This window comes from Gambusia affinis, linkage group LG11, assembly GCF_019740435.1.
Source record: "Gambusia affinis linkage group LG11, SWU_Gaff_1.0, whole genome shotgun sequence".
In the NCBI taxonomy this organism is placed as follows: Eukaryota; Metazoa; Chordata; class Actinopteri; order Cyprinodontiformes; family Poeciliidae; genus Gambusia; species Gambusia affinis.
Window position 1 is genome coordinate 3,754,246 of NC_057878.1, and position 15,377 is coordinate 3,769,622.

The 15,377-nt window shown below is 40.3% G+C and overlaps 2 protein-coding genes across 13 annotated transcripts in view; one reads left to right on the forward strand and one right to left on the reverse strand.

Moving 5' to 3' along the window:
* The window catches only part of caska (calcium/calmodulin-dependent serine protein kinase a), a 141,183-nt gene that overhangs the window by 64,921 nt on the left and 60,885 nt on the right, over nucleotides 1–15,377 (forward strand). The window lies entirely within an intron of this gene.
* Nucleotides 5,353–12,471, reverse strand: LOC122840111 (probable G-protein coupled receptor 82). Of its 2 annotated transcripts, none has more exons than XM_044132293.1 (4): nucleotides 12,362–12,471; nucleotides 9,206–9,996; nucleotides 7,047–7,181; nucleotides 5,353–6,966 (listed from the first exon to the last, which is right to left on the reverse strand). In XM_044132293.1, the coding sequence occupies exons 2-4, from the start codon at nucleotides 9,989–9,991 to the stop codon at nucleotides 6,727–6,729; spliced, it is 1,161 nt and encodes a 386-aa protein (XP_043988228.1). In that variant the 5' UTR covers nucleotides 9,992–9,996; nucleotides 12,362–12,471; the 3' UTR covers nucleotides 5,353–6,726. The 2 variants fall into 2 exon arrangements, with proteins under 2 accessions (XP_043988228.1, XP_043988229.1); XM_044132294.1 differs by having other exon boundaries at nucleotides 6,742–6,892; nucleotides 12,362–12,449.

The window sequence follows — 15,377 nt, forward strand, 5'->3', positions numbered from 1 at the left end:
GCCGAATGTCAAATCTGGAAGTCACAGGTGCGAGGAATCTGTAAACGCTGCGAGACGTTTGATGGGAAACATAAATCCCTACAGCTCACTTATCAGCAGCCGTACTTCTTTTATCTGCAAACACACTGAGGTGAGAGGCTCTCCTGTCGAAGTACAGAGGGATTTGGATCCTATATGAACTGGATAACCAGAAATAAAACTGCGTCTGTGCAGGAGGAGGGGGGTTTGCACAACCGGTGGTTTGCGTCTCTTTTTTTTCTGCCACTAGTGGCCTTTATTTGCAGCGGCTCTCGTTGTTCTGAGTGATTTCAGCCCGCCATCTTGTTTTACAGTTTCTATTTTTTGGGGGACTTTAGCTTCCAGAAGGGATGATTAAAATAAAAGCAACTAAGAACAAGATAAAAACTTATTAAAATTGGAAATTGGACTTGGTATAAAAAAAACCCTAAAATTTTATTTTCCAAGCGTGATCGCCCAGCCGTAGCACTACCACCACCCTGTTTGGTAATTGCTTTAATGGCCATTAAATCAAAGTCTATATGTCGTCAACATCATGTTGCATTATTTAAAATTATTATTAATTTCACTTTCTACTAGTTTTTAGATATTATAGATATAACTATTTAAAAAGCTCCTCCAGGGAGAAGTGCTGTGAATGAGCTTTTGCTACAAGCGTTATGATGCTCACATGGAACTGCTGTTCTGTTCAGTTTGTCTGTGTGTCGCTGTCAAATCAACCCAAAGGAATTAATTAATCATCCACAAAGCATAATGTAACTCTGTGCTTTGTGCGCTGAGAAAACATCATGCTTTATTATTTATTTTACATTTTATTTAGAATTTCTAATTACACTTTCTGACTACAGTTTAGTTTTTGCATGTTTGACCATGCAGTCACTCTATTGTTTATGTCATTTTCAGTTTCTTTATTACTTATTTTCCACTTCTACTCCTAATTGCACTCACTGAATAAATCAAAGTTGTTTTTACGTTTAACCAAGCTTGTGAAACTTTTCGTATTTAAGTGTTGTTCGGACGCAAAGTAATCAAATAAATTTGTAAGTCAGTACATTTCTGTCCATGTTTAACAAAAGGAAATGTTTTAAGTCAGGTCAGTACTGCTGTTCTGCATCAGATCGATTTCAGCCAATACTAAACCTCAGATATCGGTATTGGAAGGTAAAGAAGTTTATTTTCTCCTTACCTTTGGCTCAACCTTGTTAATGCGGCAGCTTATTGCTGTGGAGGATACAGATGTGATGACACTACTTACATCCCCATTGTTAAAAAAATAAAATATGTGGGAAGATAAATGATTGTATTGTTGTTGGGGGTTTTTTGCAGTTTTTGAAGGCAGCAGTTCTGTGTCCCTTACAGGCCCAGCGAGGCTCAAATGCCACATTTTGCATATGAATAGCTACAAGTGTGACTGATGGCGGCGAGACGCATTTCCCCACAGAACACATGAATGTCAGCTGTTTGACAGGAGAAAATGGCCTCGGTCCAATTGGACCTCAGAGCCATGTACTGGCGCTGCTCACAGGATCGTTAGTGGTGTGTGTGTGTGTGCGTGTGCGTGTGTGTGTGTGTGATGATGGGTGGTTTTATCACGGAGCTAACGACTTCTATAATGGCATCCAATGATCCTTGAGGTGTTGACCGTGATGCTCTGTGATGGACGGTTCTCCTTCAGTCATGCATCAGGCAGGTAGGGTCAGATGTTTCTAGAAATAAACTTTGGTAGGGTGGGGATTTTTTTATTTTTTTTTATTTTCCATTGGTTCCGTTACCAATGACTTCCTGTTTTTATTAATTAATTTTTTTCTTTTTTTTAACTTATTTTAGATATCTTCCAGTTCCGATGTGGCGTGTTCTTCACTAAATTACAGTTTATTGATCTTTGAGAGGACAAACTTGCATTATTATGCTATTATCAATATATTAGTTTAAATGGTTTCAGAATGACAATATTATCGTTTATCGCAATAATTTTTGGAATAATTTATCGTCCAGATAAATGAATTGTGACAGCCTGGCTGTAGCTTTTTATGTGGCCTTCCAGACTCTATAGAGACACATAAATAAACTTCAACATAACAGTTTAAAATATTATTAAATCAAAGCAGTTTTTATCTGTATACGGCCAAATTTCAGTCAGTCCCTGCTGCTTTTTGTGATTCTGTGTATTTCCACTGTCAATGGAAAATACAGAAGAAAAAGAAAAAAAATACACACCTCAAGTTTTAAGTATAACCCTTCCCCATCTGTCAGGTTTCATCAAGCAAACAAAATGAGTTGACTCATGTTTCAGTTTAGTGATTCCTCATCATCAACCCTCTTGGTTAGTTTAATCTGCATTATTATCATTGCGGTTTATTTCACATCAGGTATATTTGCAGCTGCGTTCACTCTTGGTGGGTCAGGTTAATGGAGAACTTCCTCTTTATAGTTCTGCTGCAGACACCTTGCATAAGTATTCAACCACCTTGGGTCTTTTTGCTCCGCCTGTCATGTTACAGCAGTAAACTCCAGATCATATTGTTGGGATTTTGCAGGGAAAAAACAAACCATGTCTGTACTATTTTTATGCATTTCAACTATACACAAGATTTTGAACTGCTTGTCAGTAACTGTGTGTAGTCCTGATTATAGGGAATGTTTTACTGTAATTGTGTGTAAATACACACTTAGCAGCATAAACTGATAAAAGCTGCTTACCAGATGTTAATTGGTTAGGGGTTTTTTCAGTTTCTAAAAGTAATCTTTTTTTATTCTTAATTATATTTTTCATCATCAGAGACGAAAATGTGATTCACCTACTGACTGGAAGTAGAGTTGGTTCTGAGGATATTTAGCAGCTAAGAGTGTTTGATTTAATTAGGACGTCTGTTGACTCATTGCGTGGGCGTTTGTTGTGAACTGTTATTGTTCAGTGGAAAAGATCTGAATCTGCATTCAAATTCATTTTAAACGTTAAACCAGGGGTTGTTGGTATTTTTTGGCTCTTTTGATGCCTTCAAGTCGGGTCTGTCCTCTAAGTGTGGCTTATGTAACGACCAAGGTGCGATGGTGTTACCTGTAAATGCTCAGTTATGTCCATATGCGGCTGAATGAGTCGGTAGGTTTGAAGTGAGAAGTGATCAGATTCATCTATTAGGAGTCAAAACTGAAAAGATTAAGGTAGAAATGTGTAAAAAGCCCAAAAGTATCTTCATAATCTCACACTGAACATTTTAGAAAGATTTTGTGATTACTCAAATTTCCTGGGAACTTTTAATTGGTTTGTAATAGTCGCTATTGACCAGACTTGACCAGAACCAATATTTACATCGCCACTGCAACAGAGGGCGCCATCTTGAGTTCACTAAAGCCCCTTTTCCTTTTTTTATTTTCTAGTTTCACTCCAGCCGGTTGAAGTCTGGTTCAGTTCCACATGAAGTAGGTGTGTCTCCATTGACAGTGTGTGGGTGTGAATATGGACAGGAACATGCGGCGCAGGGTCTGTAGTCGACGCTCTGATGATTTTGCATGTGCACCCTTGGTTGGCCAGTTTCTAAGAAATCTTTGTTTAAATTTGTTCGCTGTGTGTTGTCCCATCTAGTTGACACCACATGCACTGTTCCACCACAACTGAGGTTTGGACTCAAGGTTTTGACCATGGAATTATCAGGGGTTCGCTATCTGGCCAACCCCTACAGTGTTGTCAAAAATTGAAAATGGTGTTTGAGATGTTGTTGTTTATAAACCCATGGGCTAATCAACAGATGCAGTGTGCAGTACCTTAAGCACATTACCCAACTTGGCTGGTATCAGGAAGTGTGTAGGATGGAATCTGACTGAGGAATGATGTGTTAAAGCTACAACCTTTAAAATGCTACGGGAACCACGAGAAAGCTATGAAATACCCAGTTTTAAATAAAAATCTGTTGAACTGTTCAAATCAACAGAAGAACGGGACGTCACTGAGTCTTTAGCAAGAAAGCAGCGAAGAATATGACTAAGCCAACACACCGCTGGAAATAAAACTTTCTCCATGGCGACACACATGCCTCCAAACTAAAAGTTACAGAAACCATGTGGGGTGAACAGAGGAGGAGACCGGAACCAGGACTTTGGACCAATCACCAAGGAGGAATGGTTCCAGATTCTCTCTCTTCCTGTTCCAACCTTGTGAAGCCTCAATGTGCAACGGAGTTGGACAATGAGACAAGCATAATGGAAGAAGATGCTATGCTTAGATAACATGACATGAATGGCAGAGCTTCATAGATTCCTGTCACACACACACACACACACACGCACACACACACACACACACACACACACACACTTTCAGCACATCCACACTCAGAGTAATTCCTCATTTATAATTTAGTTCCGATTACTGAACAAGCTTTGTGACACACATATATCAGATATTTATAACCTGTTTAAGTCACAGGTTAAACAAGGAGACACAAAAATGAGGTCAAAGGTCTGAGGTCAGGACTGTAGGATGGTCACCCTGAGCTAAGAGCAAATGAACTTTCAGATTATCTTTGTTGTCATCCAACAGATGCAGAACGATGCATATCAGAAACCAGTCAGACAAGCTGTAAAAAAAAAAAGAAGAAGAAAAAAATGACAGAATAAAAAAGAGGAAGCCATATAACTATTAGTGCAAACTTCCCATCTGCTTAAATATTTGAGCAGGTCGTGCAGATTATTTTGTTTTTGACATGGGGAAAAATATCTTCTTATAAGAGAAATAATCTGCGAATGGAACAAAAGCTTCACCAATATTAAGAAATTATTGAGTTAAAGCAAGCTAAATTATCTTGCTGAAAAGTTACTTGTTAGTTTTTGTCTTATTTCAAGCACATGAAAACTAGAACATACCAGAAACTAAACCAAAATCACTTGGTAAGATTCTGTTTTTGCAGTTCTGTAGAACTGAACATTATCTTCATCTTCTAAAGCTTGATGAAGCTTTCCTGTCTGATGTAGCTTCAAACAGGAAAGGAGGATGCAGGGTTTGTGTAATACTATGTACCTCTAAAGAGGCACAAACTGTGCAAAAGCAATAAAAAATAAAAAAATAAAATAATTTTTCTTCCCAAATTGTCCAGCAGAACCAGAACCAGGCCCTGTGTCCTGCTGTGTCCGACTGGAACCGGGACAGAGAGGATTCGGAAGCACTGGAGTTTTTCTTTTTCAATCCAATAAAGACTTTGATTCAACTTGTTAATAAAATTAGTAGATTAGATCAAAATGAACAAGTCGGGCACCACCTGATTATCAGGGATGTGACAGCCACGCGGTTCAGTCTCAGTTATTGTCTACAAATAACTGTCTGCTAAGGTTTAGGTATTGAAATAAAGATTAATGAAGGTATAAGCCCAGCTTTCTTCAAACAGAAATTATGATAGACCGCTCCTGTATATGAGTTTATTAACAAAAAGAATGCAATTCTTTCACAAGAATACAGTTAAAATACTTTAATAAAAAGAACTCTTGAAGCTATAGTAACAATATAAAAAAATAATGAAAACAAATAAACTACTAAAAAGTAAATACCAAGCTCTCACCAAGTCCTGTTGCCTCTCACAAGATGGCTGACTAAACAGACAACTAGAAACTAGTTTAGGCGTTGCTTTTTTTTTTTTAGCTATCTCTTTCAAGTCTAAGCACCATTTATAGCGATAATTGTTTTTGAACACTTGCTGCTTGCCGAGGCACAAACAGACATTTAGCTCGTTGTAGAGCTATTTCAGATAAGCTAGCAAAAGGAAAAAGATTTAAAAATATCAGTAATGTAGACAAGCTCATGTTACTGGACTATCAGTGATGAAACCACGCAGTGGAATCAAGTTTGAATCACTGATAGTTTTGGTTACTGCTTTCCATTAACTGTTACCTTAGTTTAGCTAGCATTTAGCGTTTCAGAAGACTGACATTTAGCTTGCTCTACGGCTATTTCATATAGGCTAGTGAAAAGAAAGGAAAGAAGAAATACCAGTAAAAAAAAGCAGACAAGCTCATCTTCCTGGACTCTCAGTATGTTAGCAAACCGGAGCCATCCATCCGGTTTGGAACAGTCTTAAGCATCGACAATGCAAAAACACAATGAAATACACAATGAGGCAAAACTTAAGTTGCTTATTCCTGACTAATTGACCTCTGTCCAGACAAAAACCTTATTCAAACAGTTTTTAAGAACCAAGGATATTTATGGTGAACATTACGGGCAAGAGAAGGGATCCAGTGGATGTTTGTGGCGCCACGGTTAGCCTCTTCTTTCAGTTCCTGTTGCTGCTCTCCAGCTAAGGGAAAACAATGGCGGCTGATGCTCAGTTGCCAAGGTTTTATTCCTTTGATGGAATAAAACAGAAGACAACTTCTTTCATGGACTGGCCTGTTAACATGATGTCACATATTCACTCAGTGAAGCTCCTCCTCTTCCTGCTAAATGGAAAGTAGGTTAATGCAATGCATTGTGGGATTCATAGTTCTTCTGTCAGTCTCTTTGATCTTCTTCATGGCTGAAGGCCCAGCACACATGCATTCTGTCCCATGTTGGACCTGTTGCATCTCTGCTGTGTTGTTGTGACATAATGAGGCATTTTGGGGGGAAACATTATGTCTAAAACACTTTCAGCTTGACATGTTGGCTCTTCTTCATGTTGTACTGGTTTTTAAATGCATAAGAAGTAGTCCAGACACATCTTACTTGTCGCACTTGATCTGTTAACTTCTTTCGCAAGCTAACACCACACTCGATAAGATCACATTTCCTTCCCCGACTTTTTCTGTCTTCTGATTTGCACTCCCTGTAGTCGTCCAAACCGTTTGGCCTTTGTTAAAGTCCAGCTTGTTATTCCTTAGAAGGCTCAGGGCCTGCTGGCGAAAGGTCCTGTCCAACAGGAAGTACATCACGGGGTCAATGGATGATCTCAGAACGGCGAGCAGAAACAGGCAGTTCTTTACCTAGAGAGAGAGAGCAGAGAGAATGTGATGCTATCTGCTCCAACGCCAGGAGGTGAGACATGGAGGTGGAAATCAGTTACCTCGATGAAGACGTTCAGGGGATTACAGGTGGTGGCAGAACAGGAGGAGTCCAGCGAAGAAGACTGATAATGAGCCAGAATGATGAAGATGGGTTTGAAGATGTGATATGGCAGCAGACACAAAGACAGGACGACCTGCACAGAGTTTAAAAAAATTGTAAAACATCACCGAACCACCTTCCTTTTCATAAAGAGATGTATACAATTTGCAATAAGGTCGAAGCATAACAAACTGTGGAAAAAGTGACGCTCTATGAATACTTTCTGGATGGACTGTATGTCTTCCATATATGGTGCAATATAGTGTAAAAGAGAAATGGTGGTTTAAAGTGTCGATGTCGTTGTTGCTTTGAATGTAGAAGATGCACAACATTGGTAGAAACACCGTTTAGCTTTATGCTCAGAGAAATGTGGAGCCACACTGCTGATGTCTTTTATCCAAACATCTCCACTCTCCAGGATGGCATCCGGAGAACATGAACATACTTCACTTTTTTAATTACTTCCTTTCTAAGCTGCCAGGATTTCTATCCATCCTACGCCGGTTTAGAGCAGATCCTTCCTGACAAAGACTTCATGTTTGATCCAGAACAAAAATGCCGTTAGTCCATCACTTGAAGAGTCAGCTCAAATCGATGGCACCGTTTTTTTGTGACTTCCCTTAAAGTAAAATACATTTTCTGAAACAGGAAGGGAAGGTTCCTTTCTGTAATATAAACTGGTTTCCAAACAAGCCAAGACTTCTCTACAGTGAAGTACAATAGATTTTCAGACTTTTTAACGCCTTTTTTAATTTTATTCTGTTGACTACGCATCTTTTCTTGGATCATTTTCCAAAAGAGGAATAGTTGGTTTCTGTAACAGATTAACTAGAATGGGGGCGGGGGAAAATGTCTGCACAGATCAGAAAGATGCAACATTTGCTGATGGTTTTTAGCTAACGTCTCTTTGCTAATCCCTTAGGAGCCAAAGACAACGATGTGTGTCAAACTATGTGGTGTTCACTATTTCTCATTGATTCAGACAAAGAAGTTGAGAGGAAATTAGTTTATTTGCGGAATAGGTCGCAGGATTATTTCTGTTTCACTTTGGGTGCATGATACCAACAGCTGCTGGAGCCACGTAGCCAGTGGCTGAACATTGACGTAGATAACAGTGAGACTGCAGCAGAAACCAAATATCTGCTGTTTCTGTTTACGTTTAAGCTACCGATAGCATTACGTTTAATGATATCGGTATTACGTAATACCATAATACCGATATTACGGTACTACGTAATATCGTATGTATCATACATACCTTCTGCCAGAAGTTAAATGAGCAGCTTAAATATTTTTTCCACGTTGCAGCTGCTTAGGCAGATAAATACTGTAAGTTCAGTTATTTATTCTGTATTTTCCTTTCTGCAGTTGGGATGGAGTGAATTTTAATTTAGGATGTCACTATGCAACATGTTGCTCTAGCAGGATTCACATGTTTTGACTGTGTGCAGAACAGCAATAAAAACCATCTAAAACATATTAGTTCTGAAATCTGACGTTTACAGAAGAGTTGTCCGACTTCCCAATCGGGAAAAGCAACTTCAATTTCTCCGAGGTTGGACTTCCCACTCAGAAAGTGGGAAAAACTCTAACTACCCTCAGTCAGGACTTTAAGGCCGCTCCTCGCGTCAACAGTTGAAAGCTGTGACGCGAAAGAAAACCAAAGTCAGTGTCACATGTTACACAATGTTACACTGAACAAATGAAAGTGATGCTTGCTGATGGACAGCAAAGCTTAATATTGTGTTCATAAAATGCAAACAATGTATACTTAGTTGTTTCCATTTTCAAATTCCGACGTGTCCAACTGTGTTAATTGGAACGCTGTTATCTATGGCCTGACCCAGCTCCTGGTTCTGTCTTCTGAGGCAAATGGAGAGCCTCAACAGTGTTGTTTCATCTCTTGCATTTAAAAAGTCGTCTGCAAGACCTTCAGAAAGATGATTGGTCGAAACAACCTTAAATGATTACAGGAAAGTGCAGGACTTTTGAATAAAAAATTGTTGAAAACTATGTTGCTTAATACTTTTGTGATTAACTCGAGACCTGGAAGTTTGACTCATCACAAACCAGAACATGATGACGATGAAACTTAGTTTTGAAAGAACTCTTAGTCACCTGGATGACCACGATGTTCCTGGAAACCCGCGCCAGCAGGCTCTGTGAGCGGGTGATGTTTGCGTTGCGGCGCGAGCGTTTGATGTGCTTCAGGACGGTGATGTACGAGACCAGCACCAGCAGGTAGAGGACGAAGAACAGAATTACAAGGGAAACGCTGGTGGTTGAAGAAACGCTGCCTCCTATTTCCACCACCGGGCTGTAGCACACCTCCTCACGTCTTGTAACTTCGTTTATGGAGTAGTAAACAGTCACCGGAACGATGGCCCCCACTGCCACCACCCATAGAATGGCGCACACCCCGTTTGCGAAGGAGACCCGCGTGAGACTCGAGAAGAAGCTGTTGGGCAGCAGTGAGATGCAGGCGCTCGGCCGGGAGGTGTGGGTGTTCCGAATGAGCACGGCAAACCGGCTGAGAGCGACCCAGGCGAGGATCAGGAGGCTGATGTAGATGTTGATGTGGAGCACAGGGGTGATGCCATGCAGGACTATCTGACATGGGATGTCCCTTATGGACCAGTGCGTGCCCTTGGCGAAGTACACCGCCAGGAAGGGCACCATGATGGCCATCAGCAGGTTAGAGATGCTCAGGTGGGTGAGGTAAATGTGTATGGGGGAGATGGAAGGGATGCAGCGCAGGAACACCCACAAAGACAGCAGGTTCCCCGGCAGAGCGGTGAGGAAGAGGAGTGCGTAGATGGAGGGGAGGAAGTAGAGCGTTGCCGCTGAGGGACACAGGGAACAGGAGGCATTATGGAGCGAAGGTTGAGACAATGGGTCCTCCATTTAATCTGAAAGATAACAAATGGAGATCAACTTTAAACAAAAGTCTTCATAGATCTTTTTAGTTGTTAAACCACAAACTTTAATATGTTTAATTTAAATTTAATATGAATGTGAGAAGCAGCTGTGATGCTGCGTGAAGTGAATGGAAAAGGATAGATGATTTTCAAAAAATTAGCATCAAAAAGTGGAACGTGCATTTGTATTCAACCCCGTTGTTGAGAAGGTTGAGAGTCGACGCAACCAGTTGCAATGACGAGTGGTGTGACTGCTGCTGCATTGGCAGGTGTGCAATCGCTGCCCTGATGGAGAAGGAACTGGGATAGGAATCCAACTGGTTCATCAAACCTGCTGTCAACCATTAGGACTGTGGGAAATGAAGGAATCTGACACAAGAAATGTAGAGAACCGGTACGCCTGACTATAAAACAATAATCGGTCTGTGCAGCTCACAGGGTATGCATGATATTCCCAAGTATGTGGGAGCCTTAATAAATGCAAAGTGTGTCAGCTAGCTGTTGTGTCTTACTAAGCACTCAGAGGTTTATAAGAGAGGCTTGGTGAACAAATATCCAACATTACCTGTCATGGAGTTGGAAAGGATCAACGTAACTTTGGCTCTTGAAGGGTTTCAAAGTAGGATGTAGTCTTCTTGTGTCTAAGTTGGACAAGTACCTGTGGTTGTGGTGAGGTCATTTCTGTATCATGCCGCGCTGGTAAAGCAGAAGTTAAGTGTGTTGAGGCACTAAGTGTCTGTCTGACCAACACACCCACATATGTTTGTTTTTGTTTGCGCTACGGGAAATTTCTTTTGTTTTTCTTCATATCGTATTTTAGATGTTTTTATTTTCCAGACTCAATTTAATTGTAATTCCTGCCTGATTTCAGAAAAATTAATCGCAAGACGTTGATCCAGGAGTTAAAGACACAGTCTGGGTCTTCTGTCTATGGCAAACCAGTGGACCTAGTGGTTGAGTTTTGTTGTTTAGCTACAGAGAGTCCCTCCATGTCTTCCTACCACCTGTCTGGAAGACTGTTTGGGTTAGCATGGCTCCTTTCCTTCCTGTTTTAGAGAAAACCTTTTACTTTAAGGGAAGTTAGAAAGACATTGCCACCAGTTTCAGCTGACATTTCGACTGAATCTTTTTCTGGATCAGACATGAACTCTGTCAGGAAGGATCGGCTCCAGCCCAACGCAGAATGGCAGAAATTATGGCAGGTTAGAATGAACGTAATTAAAACCACCAATCTTCTTTCTCTACTGATGTTGCACATGTCGTGCTAAAAAATAATGTGTATTAGCAATGTCATCCTTGTGTAATTTGTTGCCCAACATGGTTTCAGAGGGGAAGAGCATTTCTGTAACTGTAGGCTGGTAAAACCAGATGTGCACTGGACGCCTCACTAGGATCTTGGTGGGGAAAGTAGCAGCTAAGTGGTGCTAGCTAAAAGGATTGTATAATTAAAAAATTACACAAAGAAAAATAACAAAAAGCAAACACAGCGGATGACAGATCAACATCTAGTAACATGTAACTGAAGGGAAAGAAAAGGGCGTATGATTTTAAATCATCAAGTACTGATCAATGTTCTGTGTATTATAAATCAAAGGCAGATCTGAACAGGAGGGCTTTTAACCCCAATATAAAGGAACTCTGTGTTTCAGCAACTTTGCAGTTTGGAAGTTTGTTTTGGTTTGTTTTGCATAGAAACCGAAGCAAATATGCAACAAACTGGCTGTGGATGTCAACAAGAGAAACATTACATTTTGCCAAGTCATCTTTACACATCAAAATATTGCTCAGTGTTTCATTGATCCTGGTTCAAAAGCGACTCTAAACAGGTGGATCTTTTAGTCTAGATTTAAAGGAGCTCACTGTCTTGGCTGTTTTTGAGTTTTCCGGAAGTTTGTTCCAGATTAGTGGTGCATAGAAGCTGAATGCTGCTTCTCCAGGTTTGGTTCTGGTTCAGGGGATGCAGAGCAGAACCAGAAGACCTGAGCGATCTGGATGGTTGATACAACAGCAGGAGATCTTTAATGTACTGTGGTACTAAAAAAAAAAAAAAAGAATCAAGGTGTGGTGATGTCCCTGTCAAAGTCCTGAGGGCATTTTAAGTACTGTGGCCAGACGATAGAAAAGTTAAGTTATTCATAAAGAAACTATTTGTGAATGGAAGCCAGTCTGGAAAGAGCAACAAGCGAAGTATCCTAGGCAACAAGAAGAGAGGCTGCTGAAGTCAACAATAATATTCCAGTAGTTTCTGGTTCTGCAGCCTTTGAATGCTGAGGTTGTTTTCTCCCTGACCGTGAGTCACAGGAGAGTTTCTGCATTGATATAACCTGCCACCATGCAAAGTGTGGTTTCTACATACCTGTGGTCTCAGTTCGGACAGTATCCTCCCCACCTCCAGCCAAGCATTCACAGGTACAGACAGACAGACAGACAGAGAGAGAGCTGCTCAGGAGCCGGCCGCTCGACAGTGAGCTCTGAGAGCTTCTTCCTCTTTATCTACGACTGAGCATTTTAAACGCTGCAGAAGTGGGCTGGTTATCTGTAAGCCTCAACCTTCATTTCACTTCATCTAAATTTATTTCAACTTCAAACAGTAAGCAGAGCCAGATAGACCACACAGAAGACGGCTACTGAGATATTTCAGGTTTTGTTGTGCATTCTTTTTTTGTTGTTTTTTTTGTCAACTAGCTTCCTTTTGTTGCAGAATTAAGTTGTTTCCCACACACAGGAGTTTGTTTTGTTGAATTTCTGCAGAGCACAATAGTGACGTTATTCTTCCCGTGAAATGCAACTTCATACTTTTGTTTTACTCGTTTTAAAGCCCTCTCCATTACTGCTGGAACGACAATTGTTTTATACCACATACAAAAGAAAATGGAGATATCATTACTTTAACCCTGCAAACGTGCAGTGGAGAACTTTTATGTTTCCCTGTGAAGCTTCTAAAAGCAACACAAAAAAAATGGGAGTAAGATAAATCCGTTTGGTCACATTACAGTTTCCCATTCAGCTACGCAGGGGTCTCAAACTCAGTGTTGGCATAGTTACTTTGAAAAAGTAACTTTAATCGGACTACTGATTACTCCTTGAAAAAGTAACTTAGTTATATTACTGACTACTTGATTTGGAAAGTAACTAAGTTACATTAAAAGTAACTTTTTAGTTACTTTCAGCAGCTGCTAACAACAACGCTCCGCCTCCTGTGAAAATCACATTGATCTTTGCCAATACTTAATTGTAATCTATTTTATAATGGTAACATCAACAATGTGTCTCCACTGATAAGGTTGAACTGAAGAGGAGATTGTAGAAAAAACAGTACAAAAAAATAAAAAACGTGAGTAATTTGTGTGGTCCACTGTTGTCTGGAAAACTCTAAGAATGATTTTAAAGCCCCCCCCTAAATCCCCCCAGCCTCCAGGTTCTGTGTTACGGCCCTGCGTTTGGTGTCAGCGCAGCGCACAGAGCTCCTCCTGCAGCTCCACAGCTCAGATGGCTGCACAGATTTGTGACACTTATCTTAATATTAATAATTAGTTTCCATTACGTTTCCATTATAATTATTGGCAACTACGGACACGTTTATTCGTGGCTGTTTTCACGTTTATTGCGCTGTTCAAATTGGTCTCGATGTTTGCCACTTTCTGGAGCGCAACGCGAAGCTCGACGTCATTCAGAGGTAATATATTAACTTGACATTAACAAAGACACAGCGGGACGGATCATCCGGGAAATGATGGCCAGGGAGAGACTGAGTAAAACTACCTTAATGACGGACAAATTCTGGGATTTATTATGAGTCTCTGCTTATTTCCAAACCCAAATGAGCAACTTCACGTTCAAAAACAAGCCCAAAAAGGCGCAACCCGCCGCTCATTAAATTTGCAAGCGACTTAAAAAAAATGAAGCCCAAAACCGCTTATAATACTCGGATTTGGCGACAGAAACTGAAAATAGTTCCAGTTTTTCCACCAACAAAATCTCCCTCCATTGTTTACATTTCTGTCGCATAGAGCCGTCGGTCACTCGACAAGACGAGTAGAGGAAATACGATTAAATAACAAAAGAAGATAGTAACGCAGTAACGAAAAGTGATTTTGATAAGTAACTGTAGCCTGACTACTCGATTTGAAATAGCAACGCGTTAGATTACTCGTTACTGAAAAAAGTGGTCCGACGTCAGTAACGCGTTACAAACTAACGCGTTACTGACATCACTGCTCAAACTCCAGTCCTCGAGGGCCGCAGTCCTGCAACTTTTAGATGTGCCTCTGCTGCAGCACACCTGAATAGAATAATTAAGGCTCTGGAGAACTGATCTACACAAGGTGGAGGTAATTAAACCATTTCATCCCAGTGTTTTGTAACTGTGGCACATGTAAAAACTGCAGGACTGCGGCCCTCGAGGCCTGGAGTTTGAGACCCCTGAGCTACAGGAACGACGGATTTAAAGGCAGTCTTAAATTCATTAAAATATAAATTTTTGTCCCTAAATACGTTAATCGTGTATCTTAAATTTTGTGGCAGGACCGTTTCATCTTGTATATTCCATGTAGCAGGACTTTTCTGTCAGGGAAAACATTTGACATCTTCATTGCGTTCTGTGACTCAAGGCAGTTTAGGCCAAGGCTAACTAGCTGCTAACATACCATTGGTAGCTAGCTAGCTTTTTTGCATTTGTCATCGAGACGGTTATGACTACTGCTAACTAGCTACTAACATAGCCTTGCTAGCTAGACAGCTGTTTTGCATCTATTAATGATTAAGTGTTCATTTATTGCTGGTTGCCTGGACGATGTTTATCTTCTTCTCACTTTTATGCCACAATCATTCTGAGCATAAAAGCTCGGCACTACGATGATAAGACTATAGACAGCCATAAATGGTGTGAGAAACACAGGCCCTTCACAAGAAGAGCTCAGGAAGTCACATATTTAGTGTGTGACTTCCTGTGACATCATGAGAACCTAAGATAAAATAAAGAAGATAACTGCTAACCTCCACTTGTTTGGTTTACTATTAGGTTCAATCTCCAGATGCCTGAAGGACCCCAAAATGTTTAACCCAAATCACAGAGTTTAAAGGATATTCTTATAAATATTTAGGAAATGTATATAAACCTCTCAATATAAAAAGGTATTTAAAAAACTTGTAAAAATGTCTCATTAGCCTTGAAACATGCATATAAGCATAAGTTTGTTCATTCTAGTTGAGCTAAAACAGAAAACGCTGTGAGGTTTTTATTGACTGTATGCAAATATATGGTTCACATGTAAGTCCTGCTTCTCCATTGTTCCATTTTGAACTAATGACTTACATTTACTGAACATAAAAATGTGTTCAGTGCATCACCTGAGTGAAAGCTGAGGAATTTC